Genomic DNA, 20,355 nt, shown 5'->3' with positions numbered 1-20,355 from the left:
AAAACCGACGACGCCTGGACCGGTTCGATTGTCCAGTTGCGATTTGGCGACCGACTGGCGCGGACTGATTGACTCCTCTTTTTTGTTTTTTTTTTTCTTCTTCAGAAGAAGAGAAAACTCAATGGTATCTCAAAATTTCAATCGAGAGTAATTCCTTCGACACTCGAGAGGTGCAAGAAAAACGAAGAAAGAATTGTTCTTCTTCTTTGAAAAATTAGAAGAAACATTTGGAGAGATATTTGGAAGATTTACTACTCGAGGATTCGACAGGATGAAGGCTGTTGGGTGTGTTTTGGTGATTCTACTGTTTCAACAGGTGAGAATTTTTTTTTGTGGATTTTAGATTCCAGAAAATAAGCATTGTAAAGATTATGAATTATGTTCGAAATATCAGATTGTGAAATGAGAATTATGAATGAAGTTGTAGATCTTTGATTGTGAAAGAAAAGGAGAACTTTAAATCTCCAAGAAATATTAAAAATTCTACCACAGAGCAGGTTATTAATTTAAAAGAACAAATTATGCTTGAAAGTTCAAATTCCAAAGAGGAGAACAAAATTGTAATTAAACCACGTTAATTCAAAATACAAAATTAACTAAAATTCCAAACTCAGGTGAACAAAAATGAATTACAATTTAAATAACAGCTTACAAACGCAAAAGAAATAGTATGAATCATGTCACAAATTATCAATTTGAATAACATAAACTACAAATTCAATAAAAATGCTTGAATAATTGTTACAAAAAAAAAAAATTAAATTATCATTCATAATAAAGAAAAAGATTACACATTAATGGCAATTCACATCACTGTAAAATAATCCCGCACAAATCGTTCAAAATAAAATATTTGTTCTAACATTCTCGCAATTTAAGTCTTATTTTCACCGATTCTCCTCTCAAGCTGTTTCCAACATCCCCGTTTGCGCCAGTACATCTCATCCAGCAGTTTTCAAATAAAAAAGGAACTCTCCACCCGCTACGTAGCAAAAAGTGGAAAGGAAAAAGTTACTTACCTCGTCACAGATAAAAGGTCGAGTTTTAATTAACTCCCGCGACAGTTCCACTCGAGTATTAAGCCGCTTCTCGTGTCGTTTTTCCGTTCCAAGGGATCCTGTCTGACGATTTTCTGGTCCTGGAACTTCCTCTCCCCTAATTGTCCCTCTAAGTAACCGTAAAGTCGTTGCTCCCGTTCAAAATATCGTTCTTCAGACACATTTTCAGATAGTAAAACAATGGAATATCGGATCGAATTACCACTCTGGTAGAAGTGAGAGTTTCGGAGATATCCGGATCTTGAAGATTAATTCAAATTTGTTGCTTCAGGCGAGCTGCGGAATCGTGAGAAATCCACCGAGTTTTGCGAAGCCAGTGTACTCGAACTCTTATCTTCCAGCAGCCATGCAGGTGAGTTTCAAAGGAAATTTTCTGATAAAGCATTGCTGCTTGATTCGATGAAATTTTGATAAAAATTGTTACCGAGAAAATTTGTATATTTTTATTTCCTCTGTCAAGTATAACACACTATTGACGGGTACGATTAATATTATTAAAACACTATTCTCAGTTCGTAATAAATAAAAATTATAATCGAAAAGCGATGAATTTTCAATCTTCAAAAATTCGCATAAAAAAGATTCTATTCTATCCCACCAGGTAATATTCCACGCAGTTGATCAGCTGAAACTCCTCCAATCAGAGGAAACTTCACAGAGCTCCACTACCATGAGAATCTCATTGACTTCTCCAATTACCCATATGGCTCAAAATCAACCATCGACTATTCAGTACTCCTCAACCACAACTACATCAGCAACACTCTCAGACAAAGCTAAAGATGAAGAGAAAGAAAGAAATAAAGCGGAGGAAGCATCCACAGATAAGATAGAAGAAGCATCCACAGATAAAACAGAAGAGTCGTCGAAAAACAAAGTAGAGGAATCCTTCAAGGATCAACTTCAGTATCCGTCAGAAGAAAAAATCGAAGAAACGAAGGTGCAAGACTCGTCAGAGGACAAAATATTCAAGATAGACGAACGATTAGACGACAAAATGGAGGGACAAGAAACGCAAGAAGCATTGGAAGACAAACTAGAGGAGTCGGAAGACAAGATAGAAGAAACGTCGAAGTTGGAGAAAATTGGCGAAGAATCCAATTCCCAAGTGCATCAAGAATCGCCAGAGGTGAATGAAGAGACGCCAGAAACAAACTACGCTACGCCGGAGATGAATTACGAGATGGCGGAAGACGTGCACGCTGTGCAAGAAACAAACGAAGAAGTCCCCGAAGAGAATCAAGAATGGATCCCGTCTCATGGTAACGTGGAAACGGGGTCAGAAATCGTGACAGCCATGGGTAAACCCACAGATTCGTCTGTGAATCGAGAATCGATGGATGAAAACGAAGAGAAGAAGAAGGAACCAACTATCGACAGCGTGGTCCAGGATGTCTACGAGATCCTGAAACCTACTCCGTCTAAATTCGTGGATCAGGATGTGACGGAGGTTTCTGGAGAGTCGAAGAACGTACTGGGAGTCCCCGTGGACAAGACAGAGAACGTGGAGGATGAAGACGACGAGACCAGGTGAACTTTCTGTTGAAAAGTTTTTTTTTAGGAGAGGGGAAAGGGCAATGAGGGAAGCTTTTATCTCTTGAGGATTTGTTGAGAACTTCTTCTGCCACAATTGCTGTAATTTGTCATTTTTCTTTTAGTTTGGAAATATTCTCCAAAATTGAAGTTTTCGAAATATTTTAAAAATTTGATAAATTGAGCATTAATTTTGGATAATATTCAACAATTGGAAAATTGACCTTCTTGGAGGAATTAAATCGACTATTTTTGAGGATTCTTTTGGAACTTGTTGGGGTTTCTCTATTTTACACTTCTTTTCGAAATTATGCAAATTCTGAGAGTATATTTTCGTACTCGTTTTACTGCTTCAGATTTAGATAGTCAAATACCAATTTTTAATAATACCGATGAGTGGACAACTTTATTTTCAGTACTAATCATACTTATTCTTGGAAATATAATACAACAGAAGATTTTCATACTTAAATATCAATTTAGAATGGTATTGATACTATATAGAGTATCGAGTTTTCCATTTAACTGTGATATCCGATGAGCATCCATTCGGTTGTAGATTTTACTTTATGCAACTTTGTGCAAAATAAACAGAGTTTAATACAGCGGCGCCAACAAGAATATCAGTGTTCACTGCTGGAATCGATTTGAGCCTGGCCCGAAACTTCGCTCAACTAAATGTATTATACATAGAAAGTTATGCTTGCCTCGAGTACAAATCCTATATCACTTCGTTACAAAATCAAAAATCCAACTCCCAATGGAGAACGTAAATGTAACTTATTTCAGTTACCTCGATCGAACACGAAATAAGCACACAACTCAAGCACAAACAGAAATTATTCGATAATAACTTTTTTTTTAATTGTTTAATAATATGATACAATTATTTTGGGTTAAGATACCTTGAGAATCCAAGAATAACTGAAGAACTAAAACTGAAGATTTATTGAAGAATTTGTAGGTAATTCAACAATAACTCAGTTTGGTATCTCCAAACTGATAAATAACCAAATCTACATAAAAAAAAAGTCGAAAATATAGAGTAACATTTTTACATACGGAACTTCATTCCCGAATAAATCAATGTCAAACATTGCACCACCAATTTAGCAGAGACACCCTGTATATCCAACAATTAAACAATAAACAAAACCTCTAACACACTCTATTCACCAAATTTCTACAAACTATTTCCTCACTAAACACAAACAGCACCTATAGGGTGTCCCAGTAATCACAAATCAGTTCCCTTCGTACTTCCTATTTTTGCTATAACTTTTTAACGAAGCTTCAAACGATCTATGTTTATATAACATTTTCTTCTTATTTATATCCATAGAACAAGCTGACAAAGTTTCGCCCAAAAAAAACTGGGACACCCGGTATAAAGATATTCTGACCCTATATAACAGACGTAAAAGAACCTTCTTATTAATCATTCCTCTCGTAGGTTCACGCGTTTAGGTGAGAAGGTGACGCAAGTGCCAAGGCCAAGCCTGTCCAGTTACCTGAGGCGTTCGAAGGTGCCGCCAAGCGCCACTCTTCAACAATTGGCCAGCCTGTACGACTCGTTGAGCAAAGACGCGAGGAAACAGGGATTCGGTAAATACACCGGATACTCCGACGAAGTTCTGAATACATTGGAAACTTCCGCCGAGGGTGGAGTCGGGCCTCAACTGATGAAGATCCTCACCAAGATGCTGGAAAGAAACGAGCTGACTAGGGACGACGCGAAAACGAGATCCTCACAGGCTATTCGGGACCTCGACAATTCTTCCAGCATACTCAGCAAGGAACTTAGACCACTGTTGCCTTTGCGTTACACGTCATAATTGCTTGTACTAATGACACTCGAATATACAGGGTACGCGAAAAATTGTTGAACAAACGAGGATAATTCTTCGTGGTAAAATAAGTTGAAATTAAATAATATGTAACAAAAGTTACTCCGAACTTCATAATTTATCATACTGAAAGGAAAGACCAGGAAAAAGGCAAGCATGACACCTGCACTTTTTTAAATAGGAACTCTGAATAGGAAAAAGAACGATAAGAATAAGAACTAGAAAATTTACTTTAAAAACCATTGTGTTTTTGTAACTATTTGAAATTGAAGGAAATTTATTGTTACGGAAAATACGTAAACTTCTTATCCTCGCTTGTTCCACGATTCTTGACGCACCCTGTATATAAATTCTTTTTTTTTTTATTACGTTAAATTAATTTGGATACGTTGCTTTCCTGACTGAAATTGAATATTTTGGGGAGTAGATGGTTCTGAAACATTGTAAGTGAATTGTAAATTGAAACTGAGAATTTTTTAGAAGTTTTCTGAGATCCTTGGAAGATCTACGTGGGACCAATATGGCGGACATTGTTCTTTTAAAACAGTATATCAGATTTCTACATTGACTTTTGCATATATGGATTAAGACTGAATTAATCCAGTGTTAAAATTCATATTATTAAATGTTCAAGTAAACAGAATGTATAGAATTGATCGATTAGAAATCGTCAGAAAGATTAAATAAGAATTATCGATCAGAACATCGACGTGCATTTGTGAGATTACTGTACGATCAATACTCAATAAAATTTTTTAATACTAGGTACCGGAAAAGGTTCCTGCGGATTATTAAAGTAAAATTTATATCCTTTTTAAAACGTAACTTTATTCAACGAAGTAATCGCCCTTTAATTCGACAAATCTTTCCCATCCTTCCATAAGCTTAGACGTTCCTTTCTTATAAAATTCCTGAGTTTTACTTTAAAAAAGTGAATTAATCGTTGTTTCGACCTCAACATCATTTTTTAAATTCCTCTTTGCCCGAAAGTTCGACATAGATAAAAGCAAATGGAGATACAGTGATGGACAAAAGTATTGGCACACTACTTAAACGATATATAACTTTTTTAAAATTTGACCAAACGACTTGAGTTTTTTTGAGAAGTTAGAAAGATTAGTTCACTAGATGACGTGTGAATAAATTTTTGCAAAAACTGCAATTAGTCGGAATCGCGAAGAAAATAGCGAAGATCGCTCTTTACAACTTTTTTATCTGAGCTCCTAATGAAAATTGAAAAAATACGTTTTGTAGATTTACGCTGAAAATTTCGTCGAAATCGGTGGACGGAGAAACAAGCGACAGGCATCGAAAAATGTAAGAATCTTCAGATTTATTAGTGAAATAGTGCAATTTTCACAATCTTTAACCGTTTGCAGCTCATAGCAACATTAACCGATTTCGACGAAATTTTCAGCGTGTGTACAATTGACAGATCTACAAAACGTATTTTTTAAATTTTCATTACGAGCTCAGATAAAAAAAGTTGTAAAAAGCGACCTTCGCTATTTTCTTCGCGATTCCGACTAATTGCTGTGAGAAAATCCATCCCGAAGACGGTGAAGCGAGCATCCTGAAGCCAGGCCCAGCGCGCTCGGTGGGGGTGACTCCGCCCCTTTGGGCCTTTCCCTGGGCCTGTCGCGTAGGGGTGGACAGGGATCGGCAGGACGACGCGTTCTCGCTCTTCACGAGACCCTTATAACGTATACTTTTGCGAACGACGCCCGAATAACGTGGATACAGACTTTGAATAACATATACTATTATCAAAACGTAGAAACGTTCAATTAATTTTACGCCCACCCTACTTCGAGTCAGAGTACGCTCGGTGGGGGTGACTCCGCCCCTTTGGGTCTTTCCCTGGGCCTGTTCGCGTAGGGGTGGACAGGGATCGGCAGGACGACGCGTTCTCGCTCTTCACGAGACCCTTATAACGTATACTTTTGCGAACGACGCCCGAATAACGTGGATACAGACTTTGAATAACATATACTATTGTCAAAACGTAGAAACGTTCAATTAATTTTACGCCCACCCTACTTCGAGTCAGAGTGCTTTCTGACAATTGCAGTTTTCGCAAAATTTTTTCACACGTCATCTAGTAAACTAATCGTTCTAACTTCTCAAAAAAACTCAAGTAGTTTGGTCCAATTTTAAAAAAGTTATATACGTTTTAAATAGTGTGCCAATACTTTTGTTCATCACTGTAGGTCGGAATTGCAAGGAAGATAAGGTAAAACTTCCCATCTGACATCCTGAACGCGGCTCGTCATCTAACGATTCGTTTCCTTCCTTGAACCGTTTAAACCATTTTTATGCTGTCGTTTCACTAACAGCACCTTCGCCACATACACTACAAACGCGTCTTGCTGCATTTGCCGCTGTACTTCCAACTTCAAACTCGTAAAATATAAACGCGTAAATTTTTAACCCCTCGCTATCCATGTTTAATGTCACAGAAGCAACGAAATGTCGAAACAATTGAAAATAGTAAAGCAATGTATATATCAACTGCAAAGATCAAACCTTCAACTGAAACCAATTTCATGCGTTACATTTTCCAATTAGCGCACGAAATTCGATTTGCTGTTATTACTAACCAATGAACTGAACGAACTTTTTTCGGTACCTAATAACCTACAACAAACCTCAGTTATATTCTGATCAATAACTTCTTTTGACAGACTACTTATTTTAAATAAAAATATCAAATGTCAGTGAACTTATCTCACTCCAAACAGAAACATTCCCAGACCACAGTAACATGCAATTATGACTCAACAACCACGAATACAATGAGGTTGAATCATGCTCGACTTTTTGGTAACAAATCGATACCACATTGATTCACACGTTTTCCCAGTAATACTAATCTTAACACGACAAATCCAACCACAAAATGATTCACAAAAAAAACCTTCACACCCATAAATTTTTAATTAACAAAACTCATTTTAATTGCATAAAAGTTGCAATTAAAAGATACCTGCAGCACCTGAACTCGAACGAAAATCATCAACTAAGCAACCAAACTCTAAAATCAAACTACAAAATAAAAAAAAAAAGAATAAACACCTCAATAAACAAAAAAAAGAATAGTTTGGACGTAAAAATTTTCGAAATGATCAAACAATTATCAAATTTGAATTTCAAGACTAAAATATTAATATGAAATCCACTTAGAAGTAACGAAAACATGGTTTACCGTCGAACTTTCTACACGAGCCATCCCAAGCGAAGATTCCCGCGAAATTTTTCCAATCCACCTTGACCCGCGGCACGATATTGTTTATTGCTCGAACAATATGCGCTGGCAGAGCCTGAGGAGCAGCCATACGTGCTACGAATAGTGATTTCGTTGGGCAACATCGTGTCAATGATTTGTCCAGAAGGCAAAGGCGCGGACAAGAGACAATAGGGCAGCTGGTATGATCGAATTAGACGCGTCGAAGCTTCTACGCCGATGTATTGCACGCTGGTATAAATGGATTTTGAAATCAATGGGTCCTTCAGTCGTTGCCTCGCCTTCGATGAAAAGAATCGAGTGGAAAAGGGAACTTTGGACGTCATGAAAATTCTGCTGCTTGCGTTCTGCCTCTTCTGCGTGAGTACAAATTTAACAAGAAAAGAAAAAACAGAAAATTGAAAAAAATCCATTTGAAAAATTAAATTTTTCTTCCATTTCGAAAATTCCATTTTCGTTCCACTTTTCCACCATTCCAGATAAAGAATATCAAATTTCGTTTAAATTCTACATGTGTGGGATGGATAGTTGGTTCAAATTAAAGAAAAAACAGAAAATAATTCGATTCCATTTGAAAAATTAAATTTTTCTTCCATTTCGAAAATTCCATTTTCGTTCTACTTTTCCACCATTCCAGATAAAGAATATCAAATTTCGTTTAAATTCTACATGTGTGGGATGGATAGTTGGTTCAAATAGCTGGATTGGAAGTGAAGAGTTCAATTGAACGCGAAAATTGGAAGTGGGTATGATGTTACAAGAGTGGTACAAATTGAAAGCTCGGTCTTTTTCATTTTATTTCCCTTTTTTACGAATTAAAGTAATTGTTCTTCTAATTTCGACAAGGAATTCATTTCTGGACGCTGCGCTCGATTAAAGTAACGGAATTCAAAGGGAAATACTAGCGAGGAGCAATCTGTTGCAGCCACGCTTTCGTTTAATCGCCATGCTTTCGTTAGTTACGTTCAGAGGGAGGGAGGCGAGAAGAACCTTCGTCTTGTCGATGTTTTAACTGGGAATTCAAAGTAATCCTTTCGAAGAACTTTCTTTGAGGAGGAACGCAGGGAAATTATGAAAATGCGAAATGCAAAGCTTCGCGGAGAAATATGCAGGAAGTGGAATAATTTTCTCTAGAAATATTCTCGGGAATCGTAAAAATTGCTAAATACATATAAAATTTTGCAGAATTTCAAAATTGAATAAAAAGAAGAAATTTCAAACCAGTCACGAAAATTAGGAAATACCAAATCTCTTGAAAAATTTTCTGCGAATAAAAAACTTCACAATGTTCCAAATTTGAATAAAAAAGAAAAAATTTTTAATTGAAATTACAGAAAAGCTTAAAATCCCCCAAATTCCAAATTCTCCAACCACAGAAAATCACTAAAGTGCAAAACTTACAATTCTACAAATTTCCAAGCCCAAATATCCCAAAATAAATTCAAAAAAATTAATTTTCCTAAAATATTAACTTTTAAACGAAAAAAAAAAATTACATTTCAGCTCTCCGCGTCGAGAGTGCAGTCGAAGCCACAGATAACAAAGCTCTTCCCGGTAATCCAAGAAGCTAACCCTCAGCAAGGTTCCAGTAAAAACGATACGAAACCATTGGACAAGCTTCTTGGGAAGTTGCGAGCCACGTACGACTTCGTGTTTCGAAAGCCAGAGAACACGAGTAACGTGGAAAAAATTTTGGCCAAGGATGCACCTGATCCAGACGTGGAAGCTTTAAAATTAATTTGGTCCAATCAAATGCAACAAATGTCTCGAAACAGAGAAGAATCAAAGAAGTTTCAACCTCAAAGGATATATTTAGGGATGAACGAGGATTGGGTTAATCATATTCAACCATTGGAACCTCTGGAGCCATTGGAATTGGAAGAAGAGATGGAATTTGATAAAAATCGAGACGTAGAGGTGATCACTCCGAGGAATAACTTCCAGTTTCCGGTCACGATCAGCCGCCATCTTGTCGATTGGCTTGGTTCCCTCTTGGGAATCACCTATGGGGTTTATTCTAAACTAGCCAGAGCTCTTTCTAACAATAATACCACCATTCGTGTCAATTAATTGTTAGAATGTATTCATTTTTGAATATTTTTTTGTATCAAGAAAATGGTAAAAACAAAAAACTACTCAAACTGTGTTTACCCCTTTCAGTGCGACATAACTGCCCACCATTATGCTACTTCATCATATTATGAAAATTATTAGTTTTCTATTCGAGCTATTTCAAATTAATAGATCGAATTATAAAAAAATTCCTGTCCAAAATAATCAAATTTTTAGAATTGTTTAATAATACAGTTTTGTTAGGCCACTCTATAGTCACCTTTAGTAACGAAAGGGTTAACGCTCAGTAAACGAAATATGTGATAATTTTGTACTATAATTACTACCGACTATTTTAATAAACAATTTCTACTGGAAAAATAAACCCTTTGGCTTCCAAAATTTACTTCTAAACTCTTCATACTCATTGGCAACCATATTGGAAAAATATGATCTACATCGACGAATCCTCAGGTAATAAAAGTAACCGACGAACAGATCCATTTCTTTACACTTGTTTTATTCAAAAATATCTTGGTCTGAAAAATACATGTGTTACCTCATCTTCATTACTATTATTCTTTTTTTCTTCTCTTTTTCTTTTTGGCAATTATCGTCGTATTTATACATAACAATCGCTCGTCGATTAACACCTTGATGCAAATACGTATCCATTGTTAAAATACTCCATTCGTAATTGTTAACACCTCGTGAAATTACCACGAATGTGGACACCATCATCTCTTATATGCTACTTAATTAACATTAGTGGAAAGATTAGCGCTGCATTCTTAACCCGGAAAAGCTGTGTCATTTTATATGGACTAGTGTTTTTTTCATTTTCTAATGGATCAATCATTTTCGTTAAGAGTACTTTGTCTATTCAGAAAATTATTCTAATTTGTAAATTTTTCTTATTTCATTTCTTTTCATTTTTCCATTCAGGAAATCCATCAGATTTTAGGAAACCATTTTAAATCGATACCCTTCCAGGTTAAGAGGGACAGGAAGTTAAAAGAAGTTTCAGGAAGAAGAGACAAAATACTGCTAGCCTCACGAACATTTCAAAAGTCTTTGGTTCTATTACGACGCGGTGTGAGTCTTATCTTTAGTACCATTCGCAATTATTCACTCTAATCTCGAGTATGCCTAGCAGACATTCCAATAGTGTTTGTGTCACAATCGAATGATGCAACCACAAGTTCCAAAATCTACATCACAAGGAAGAGTAATTCCATTTTGTAGATGTTGAATAGATTGTCAGAAAATTGGCACCAAGTTAAAATACGTTTAAAATTATTTCCTTCATTAAAATAAAGAATACTTGGAAAATGTTCAAAAAATGTACTTTTCTGAAGTATCCAGTGTAAAAAAAATTCAGATTGATTTTGTGGGGGTTTTAATTGATTTTTTTTTTTTTTTGACAATCTACCGTTTTTAATTTCGAAGTTATTTTTGAGCAATTTTTACACGATTTTTATATAATAGTCGCAAAACGTAAGGCTAAATATAAGTTCGACTTTGGAGATTTGTTTGTATGAAATGAACAGTATGCTTAACCCTTTCATGCGTAACGCTGCGAGTCTTGAAGAATGAGTCGGAATTCAGTCAATGCAAAAGAAATGGGAACATCTTGAAGTGTAAAATAAAAGTAAAAAAAAAAAAAAAAAAAAAAAAAAAAAAAAAAAAAAAAAAAAAAAAAAAAAAAAAAAAAAAAAAAAAAAAAAAAAAAAAAAAAAAAAAAAAAAAAAAAAAAAAAAAGAAGAAACAAAAAATATTTCTTACAAATATCACTTCTCAAACCTCCGCAAAAAATTACACATAATTGCAGCTAATAATTACTAAAAAAGATCAATTAAAAAATACGATTCCATTTTTTACAGTAAAAAATCCTACTGCCTTTGCCATCAAAAAAATCGATCTAAAAAATGATGATAAAAATTCTGAAAAAATAAGTCGAATATATAGTGCAAGAAAAAGTTTAAAAAAAAAAACAGGAAGAATTATCTTACATGATGGATGGGGTGAATGTTTACTTAAAATACGCGCTATATATATATACTCGTTAAAGATGAACACGGACGAATCAGAGATCAAGTTTCAAACAACGTACCTACCGAGTCTCTATCAGGTAAAATTTGTATAGCACTTATATACAGAATTATTCTACAAACTTTTATTACCACATTTATTGGCAGTATGCTATTGTGGCGGCACCGAGGTTTTGTAGAACGCGCGTACGACACAAACGATCGAGTCCACGAACATAGCCGAGCGCTCACGGAGTTAGGGCGCGAATACCGAGCGCGTCGTTGACCAGTGTTATATCGAACGTGCGTTTCACATAATATTGTTGACCAAAAAAAAGGGCCTAACATTTGACACGGATACAACGGGAATATTGTTCCCGCCCAATGATAGTTCAGTTAAAATTGTATAGTTGAGGCGAACAGAGCAGAGCAATAAAGTATCGGTTAAGTAAATTCTAGAAGACCTAGTTCATACGTGTTCTTCGTACGTTTCCATATTGTTCGCTATTGGTACTCGTTTCGAAGTTAACTTAAATGGCGTGTTTGTTAACGGTACTTTCCACTCTAGGTCACAATCATCATACACAAGAAACTCGTAAAAAAAAAGAAAAATATTTTCATCGAGGGACTCGAGTTCGTATATACAATATTCATCTTCCTTGTCGTAATAATCATAGACTAGAATCAGTAAACAAACTATTTCCTTTAAAGCTAGCTTAAATAAGACAGACGGTGTGTGCATTTACGCAAGTTGCTCGTTTCATGTACCAAAGTAGGTATTCCTTGCTTGACCTCATCTAGACTTACTATTAGACTCATTTTGAGGTTATGTGACGGACCATCGTTAATTGGTACTATTTTCATGCAAATAATGGAACTTAACTACGTTTCATGGCGTGTCCGCTAAGGATACAAAATATAAGGTACTGCTCACTGAATACTAATAATTCCACTTTGTAAAGCAAATACAAAAATGGCTAAGTTTCGAAGCTTGGTTACGGTTTGATAAACCTGATTACCGTCGATTCTCACGAAAATTTACATCGTCCATCCCTGATGGAAATTCATTCGTTAAATTGCACCTGAACCTCCTAGTGCTGCCTTTCCTTCCAAACGTTTATATTCAAGTTTCTAGAATACGCTCCAATTCCTAACGTATGTCTAATGAATTTTCTATTTTGTGCTAACCTCCGACGTTTCCCGTGAACAGCCTTTATTGCTTTGGATTTAGACGAGCTTATCTACGACTAAGACGGCATTAAGTACCTTGTATTCTGAGGCAGGATCTCGTTCATGTTCACTGCCTGCTGCTGCAGCACGTTCGCCTCTTTTATCGCCTGCTCTTTAAATGAAGAGAACGTGTGGATCAGATTCTGATCCTTCTGGAGGTTCTGGATGTACTGGAGAAAATTAGGCTCTTGTTTCATGAAGCCTCCATCCTTCAATACGAAGCCCACTTCTTGCTTAGGCATCGCGGATACTTCAGGAGCTTTCTCAAAAGAGTCTTTCGGCTCCATGTAGAAAGGCTCTTTTTTCGTTCTATTCCTCCTAATCCCTAGATGCGTTTGAGTATGTTTGTTCAAATGGTCCTTCCTCGAAAAAGCTTTTTGACATACTGGACACGAGAAATTCTTGTCGCCAGAGTGAATAACGTAATGCCTAGTTAGGTGCTCGTTTCTTTTGAACGCTTTTTGACACACTGGACACTTGAATGGCCTCTCGTCAGAATGGCCGCGCATGTGTTGATCTAGATGCTCCTTTCTTTTTAACATGGCACCGCATTCCTTACATTGATACTTACGTTCCTGTAAAATAAATATCATATTAATTAAACGTATTCATTTTTGTAATTACATATATTAAAGTAACTTGATGCATACTTGTATATGAGCTTGTATATGTTGCTCGATTTCCGTTTTATCTGGAAATGCTAAATTACATTCTGGACAACAATAAAGCGTAGAGCCGTCTAGAGCGACACTGATTTTTATTTCCCCTGTTTTCGCCCGGAATTTCATTTTTTTCTCAGTTTTCGGCGAGTCTGTTTGAATCTGCTGTTCAACTTTGATACTCTGTACTGTATTCTCATTTTCTTGTTGATTATCCATGTGAACATTTAGGTCGTTTGGATTTATAGATACCATCATTTGATCTGAATTCATAAAGACATTTCCATTTTGCAACTGAGTATTTCTGAATACTGGAACACTAGGAATGTTCAGAATGTTGTTCTGTGTGTTATGCTCCATCTTCTCCTCTTCAGTCTTCTCTTTCTTCACTTGCTCCGTTTGGAGCTTAATTAATTGCTGCAATGTCAATGGTAGAGTAGTGGCTTGCAACCTTTGGAAATATTTAAATTTTTGGTTAACCAAAAGCTCCTTAGTATTTTATAGATGGCTATAAAACAAATTCTATACCATTGTAGATGTCTGTTTCTCATTTTCAGTCCTAATATCTACCTCCTGTTTCATGTTCTCTGGCTGTGAAGTTGATGGCAAGTACATATTAGGTATAATCCTTACTGGTAAACTATTTGACTGAACACTGAGTATTGGGCTGTTTTGATTGTAATTAGGAATGTTAATGGTCTGAAGGCCTTGTTTCTCACAGAGCTGCATTAAAGTGTTTGGATCAGGCCATGCTAGTATTGGTCCTGCATACTTGTTCGTCGAATTCACCTTGAAGAAAAAGAAGAAAAAAAAAATATATACCAAAGAAATAAAAAGTATAAAAATACAATGACTATAAACTTTACCAGCAAACTTTGTTTCGCCTGATTCAGTCCCGCCGCGGTCGTATAAACAGTTGTATGCTCCACTTGAGTATTATCACCGCTAGTGAATTTCGATGTCGAAACTGAATTCGATCGAGACGTTAATTCGGAGAATTGTGGGAGCGCGCCTTGGACAATATTATTCCCAGAAAAATCCATTTTGCCGCGGTTAAAAGTGAGAGGTATGCGCCTTCGCGATTAAAACATGCGAGCGTTTATAACCTATAATAGCGAGCACGAGCGACGAACAAATTAGCCGGCCGTGATCACGTTTTCAGTCTCATATTTATCGCGTCGCATGAGAACGTAGGCAAATAACGGAACGAAACATCGGTAGACAACACAAGACGACTAATTAAATTAAAAAATACACGTCGAGCGACGATACATTGTAACGTACACCGCGTCCTACGCGTCGCTCCAACATGGCTGTACTAAAGCACTATTTCCAAACCCATACCGCGTCTATCGAACGGGTAGGACCAACCCTTTGAAAACATAATTAGGACACACCCTCTTTTGCATAATTCATCAAAACGAACGATTTTCGGGAAATTAATATGAAGCAATAAATCGTTTTTATTTAATTTGAAAAAAATTCATATAGGAAAAAAATGATTTCTGCTGTTGTGGTAGGCCTGTGTTGCATCATTCTGTTTACAGTGGACGCTTGGTAAACTTCACTTGATAAAATAAAAATAAACATTTTATGGTCGTATTTTCGAGCTGAAAGTCGTGAACGCAGTGTTGATGATTTAGAAAAATTGGGAATGTGCGATAGGATGATTAATGATTTTGGGAGATTTTGTACATGACTGAAAACTTTTTAAGACACCATTTGAGTTTACCAATTGGTCGTAGTTTATTAGTTTACTCTCAGGATCATTACAAAAACAATATGTGATGGGTAAACATGTCATAATTACATGGGCGAAAGCTTAAACAAACGCATAGAAAATTTACGTAAACAGAGCAGACTTTTGTTAGCGCAAGCAGATAAGAATTCTAAAAAAGTTAAACGTGAAATTAAAAAAATAAATTCGCAAAATTTGTGAGTGTTTTTGTACATCAAATATTGTACAATAATTATTCACAAATTTACAATACATCGATTTGTACCTATAGGTCATTTGGAGAAAATTATAGAGATCATGTTGGTGAAAGAAATTCATGGAAATTGAGAAATGATTCTAGTGGAGTTGCTGGAGCCTTATGTCAAAATTATTACTGTAGTAGCCCAAATCAGACACTTACATCAATGCCTAATAAATCAACCATCAAGAGAGTACTAGTATCCTCAAAGAAACACTCTGAAAATCAACATTATTCAGAAAATATTAGTAGGAAGCCAGTAAAAGAATGTTATTGTAATATTGACACTAAAAAAGTTCAACTAAGGTCAAGAAGAACACAACACAAACAAAGTTCTCCTTGCAAATGCTGCAAAAGTCATGTTAACTTCACTGCAGTACCAGTAGAATACAACTTTGAAAAACCAACTGTAACTTCACCAATCAGTTGTGAAACTCTGAGAAGGGTAGAAAAAATAGACTATGCACCTAGATCCCAATTTTTGCGCAATGTCAGAAGTAAAGTTTCCCTACTGCAAACAGCTGCAGCAACAGGAGACTCTCCAGAGTCCTGTTCTAGATCACAACATTATCATGAATTCATGGCCAGAAAAAATATACACAATGCTGATCCCATGCATCAGCTAAGAACTGATGATAAAAAATCACAAACCAGCAATCACCTAACAAAATATATACCTGTAAGATCTGAAACAACGGAGGAATCTTCCAGCTCTGAAGCTGAAAATATAGATAGATCCAGTAAAGGAGTTCACGTGCCCCTGAAAAAACATTCAAAACCAAAAGTTTTAGTCAAAAGAACTCTCTCCTCCAAAACTTCTGTACCTGATGTGAAAAAGACTAAACCAAGTTCAAAAGTAGCAACTAAGAGTAAAAAAACAGTATCTAGCAAAGAGTGTCAATATTGTGACAAGAATAAACCAGAACATTCCAAAAATGTATTGCAAAGGGATAATTATACTGAATCGGAAGATTATCAAGGTACTGTTTGTACAAACAGGTTACCAAAAGAAAGTGACAGAGAGTTTCTTTCTGAAAGAGAAATGAGGGAACTAAAGAAATTCCGCGAACAAAATTACTTTGACACTCATGGATCCAATCACACTTTAGTATCATCCAAATCTTCTGGTTCTTTGGAACAGTATTTATTAAATGACAGATTGTTTCCTGAACATACAGGAAGGATCCACAAGAAAGACCTTGTTGTAACAATGCCACCTTGTGCCACTACGCAACGTAAACGGATACATTATTTCCCGCGATATATCGTTCGTCAAGAGAAGAGCAATTTTAACGGAAATTGCAAGAAGAAACGCTGTCAAACTTGTCCTTTGACTGGCCATGCCATAGACCTTGGAATAACTAAAATAAGACCTCCTTTGAACAGTTTAGCTCTTAAGTATCAAAAACGATTGCCTTGATATAAGAAGAATTTTTTTTTAATGAATAAGACTGTGTGTGTCTAAGAGGAAATAACGTGTCTTCGATCACGTCAGTGTCCTTGGAAAAGCGCAGTTTCCTGCAAAACTTTACATAACGCGATCCTTATCCGCGAATGAAACATTAGGGACGCTGTCTGAGGATTTTGACAAAAAGAAAGAAAGAAAGTACGACGTACGAATACATGGATGGGCTACGTGATCTCGTTCACGATCAAAAAATCTCGTGGGACTCGACGCTAACGGCGGCCATGATGAATCACCGACCTCTAACGAGTTCAAGCGCGCCAAATGCAAATTTCTATTGAATAAAAGATGGGAAAACACACGGTCTTGTTTTGAATACAATTAAACCGACCGTTTGATTAATTTCTCAATGAACAAAAGACAGAATTATACAACGTTTACTATGGAATCTTTATCGTGGAATTTTATGAGACAATTATGTGAGAATATTTATTTATAACATTGATGTATCGTGACGAATGAATCAATAAAATTTTATTTATATATCGGTCTACAAAAATACGTACGTCTTGTATTGTTTACGATAGTAGTGATTGAAAGAAAAAGAACATACGAATTTTTGTTTCATTATACATTCAGACGGAGTCGTAAGAAAATATCACGCAAAATTATTCTTTCGTAAATTATTATTACGTGACGGCCATGACAGGCCATGTCCGACCGGTGCATGCACCTTTCATAACCTTCATTCTCTTTCCTTAATCCCGGCTGGCATTTAAATGCAAATTGTCAAAAATCAGATGTTTCGTGTTTTAAATTTTGCAAATTAAAGTTTCCTTAAAAAATACGTTTGCCTATTCGAAAGAAACTTCCTTTTTTCATACAGTATGTCCGGTTTATCTCAGAATACACAAGTATATCGAAAACTACGAATGATACAAAAAATATTTCAAACGAAAGTTATAGGGCATAGAGGGCGACACATTGTTCTGGTATTATTTTTACCTTGAAAAGCCCTGCAAAGGTTATGTTTAAGTTTTTAAATAGGAAAGTATATTTTTGATTATGTATTCTTGTAGCTCGACATCGAAGCGTTTTCGAAAGACTGCATACTTGCAGCTTTTGCGTAAATTATTATTGAAATGTCAGCTTCCAAGTTTTACATATCGCCGGCATTAGCGTTACTCGATCTACACTACAGGGAGGTTATTCGGTCGGACAGTGTTTTGAAAACATTGGAAAACTGCGACTTTATGTTCTAGCAATGTCGTACTAGTAGTAGCATTATGAAAAACATCTTTATCTGTGAGTAATGCTAATGCCGGCGGCATGTAAAACTTGGAAGCTGATATCTCGATAATAATTTTCGCAAAAATCACAAGTAACTTATCGATGCCAGCTACAAGAATACACAATCAAAAATATATGTTTCCACTTAAAAACTTAGGGCATGACCATTACAGGGCTTTTCAAGCTTGTTGCAAGGTTTAAAAAAATACCAGAACAATATGTCACCTTTTATACCCTGCAACTTTCGTCTGACACATGATTTTGTATCATTCGTAGTTTTCGAGATACTTCCGTACTCTGAGATAAACCGAATATACAGGGTGTCCCGTAACTCTGGGAATAACTTTTTCCTTATCCAAAATGTAGTTTGAAGCTTCGTTTTCGAGTTATTAACGAAAAACACTGGCCAATCACAGCGCCCGTAGAGCCAGCGCTCAGGGACGGGCGACCGTAACATCAGCTGTTTCGGATTACCTGGAAAGGTCGGGATCGACACACTGACCCAGTGCCAACGACCCACTTCCGTCGAAGCAGGTTCAAAAAATACGTTTTGTAGATCAATGTCAATGATACACACGCTGAAAATTTCATCGAAATCGGTGGATGGAGAAACAAGCGACAAGCATCGAAAGATGTAAGAATCTGCAGATCTATTACAGTTTTACGCTGAAAGTCGTGATACTGCGATTTTCACAATCTTTCACCGTTTGTAGCTCGTAGAAACATTAACCGATTTCGATGAAATTTTCAGCGTGCGTGTCATTGACATAGATCTACAAAACGTATTTTTTTTTTTTTTTTTCACGAATAACAAATAAGTCGTTTGTATATCACGGATTGCAACGGGGAATTTGTGGAAAGATTGATAAAAGCTAGAAAGTGCAAGGTTTCGTGTATTAGACGGTTACAAGGTCCAATTCGAAAGGTGGCGTGCACGTATTATTTGTCGATTGCAAAATTCTGGAAAAAGTATGGTCTAATTTCGTGAAAATTGTAGAACTCGATTGAACAAAAAATCGAGATTTCTCAACGCCAACTGTCCCTGTTTCCGTTGGTTGAAAAAAAGAAAAAACAAAAAACCGAATGAATTCCGTGTTTTTAATGACAACATAGTACTTGCGTTGCGTGAAATTGCTCCAAGTAATTAGCGAATCACTTGCTCCAACAACTTGCCCACACCAATGGAGCAACATGTTATTTAAAAATTCTGAAATTTTCTTTTTCCAATTATATACTGTTTTCTTTTTCAATTATTTAAAAAATTACTCCAAATCTTTCAAATAACCCAATTGCTCGTGCAAACTGTCTAATTTTGACTTTAAGTTCATCTGAATTAAATTTCTATTTGTTTTTAAATTACACGTAATGCTTTTTCAACATCTAAAATTTCTCAATTATTAGGTCATCCCATAAGTTCGTGCCGAAAGCGAAAAATATTTGAATGAAAATCCAAGGAAATTCTACAGCGACGATATAATGATCTTACCAAAAAAATAGGAAGAATTTGTGGAATGAGAATAAGGTTACACTATTTTTATCAAATTTAAAGGCTCGTTGGAAATATTCATCTAAATCATAAAATTCGACACGAACTTATGGGATGACCTAATATTTTCGTTCTAATCGTTCAATTGAAAATTCGCCCCGAAGACAACGTCTGTTCTCTCCGGTACAATTAATCATAACGGTGCGTTGTGTGATAATGACGGAGAACTTGGACGTCTCAATACGAGTAATTAAATGTTCGTTTGAAGTACATTAAACCTGTCGAGCATCAAAGTCGTAGACTCATTAAATATCGATTCAAACGTAGAATTAACATCGTCGAGGAAATGCCTTACACACGCGAAACTGGTTTCTTCGGTTTCTCAACGGACAAAAAGTTGAGAAATAATCGATCGCCTGTCCAAAGTATTCGTCGATTAGTAGAAAGAGTATGTTCGCGGAGTGAAATCATTACCGCCCTTCATTCAAACGCAATTTTACTCAGTATTTCAATTATCCTGCGATCCGCTCGACATTTCCCAAGTA

The 20,355-nt window shown here is 36.0% G+C and overlaps 4 protein-coding genes across 4 annotated transcripts; 3 read left to right on the top strand and 1 right to left on the bottom strand.

Annotated features, from left to right (window-relative positions):
- The first annotated feature begins 271 nt into the window (after window positions 1-271).
- Window positions 272-4,426, top strand: LOC108572467 (uncharacterized protein DDB_G0284459). Its single transcript, XM_017934708.1, has 4 exons — window positions 272-316; window positions 1,330-1,410; window positions 1,660-2,588; window positions 4,045-4,426. Exons 1-4 carry the CDS (start codon window positions 272-274, stop codon window positions 4,424-4,426), a joined length of 1,437 nt encoding a protein of 478 aa, XP_017790197.1.
- A 3,580-nt stretch (window positions 4,427-8,006) lies between these two features.
- LOC108572472 lies at window positions 8,007-9,752 on the top strand. The gene is made up of 2 exons (XM_017934713.1): window positions 8,007-8,042; window positions 9,186-9,752. The coding sequence occupies exons 1-2, from the start codon at window positions 8,007-8,009 to the stop codon at window positions 9,750-9,752; spliced, it is 603 nt and encodes a 200-aa protein (XP_017790202.1).
- Window positions 9,753-13,011: 3,259 nt separating this feature from the next.
- LOC108572455 (zinc finger protein 287-like) lies at window positions 13,012-14,865 on the bottom strand. The gene is given in 3 exon segments (XM_017934695.1): window positions 13,012-13,569; window positions 13,645-14,442; window positions 14,520-14,865. Coding segments are annotated over 3 exon segments (1,533 nt in total). The 5' UTR covers window positions 14,697-14,865.
- A 598-nt stretch (window positions 14,866-15,463) lies between these two features.
- LOC108572466 lies at window positions 15,464-17,049 on the top strand. The gene is made up of 2 exons (XM_017934707.1): window positions 15,464-15,588; window positions 15,663-17,049. The coding sequence occupies exons 1-2, from the start codon at window positions 15,464-15,466 to the stop codon at window positions 17,047-17,049; spliced, it is 1,512 nt and encodes a 503-aa protein (XP_017790196.1).
- Window positions 17,050-20,355: the final 3,306 nt, after the last annotated feature.

This window comes from Habropoda laboriosa, unplaced genomic scaffold (genome assembly GCF_001263275.1).
Source record: "Habropoda laboriosa isolate 0110345459 unplaced genomic scaffold, ASM126327v1 scaffold65, whole genome shotgun sequence".
Classification (NCBI taxonomy): Eukaryota; Metazoa; Arthropoda; class Insecta; order Hymenoptera; family Apidae; genus Habropoda; species Habropoda laboriosa.
Note: the sequence above shows the minus strand (reverse complement) of the source record. Positions and strands in the feature narration are given on the sequence as shown.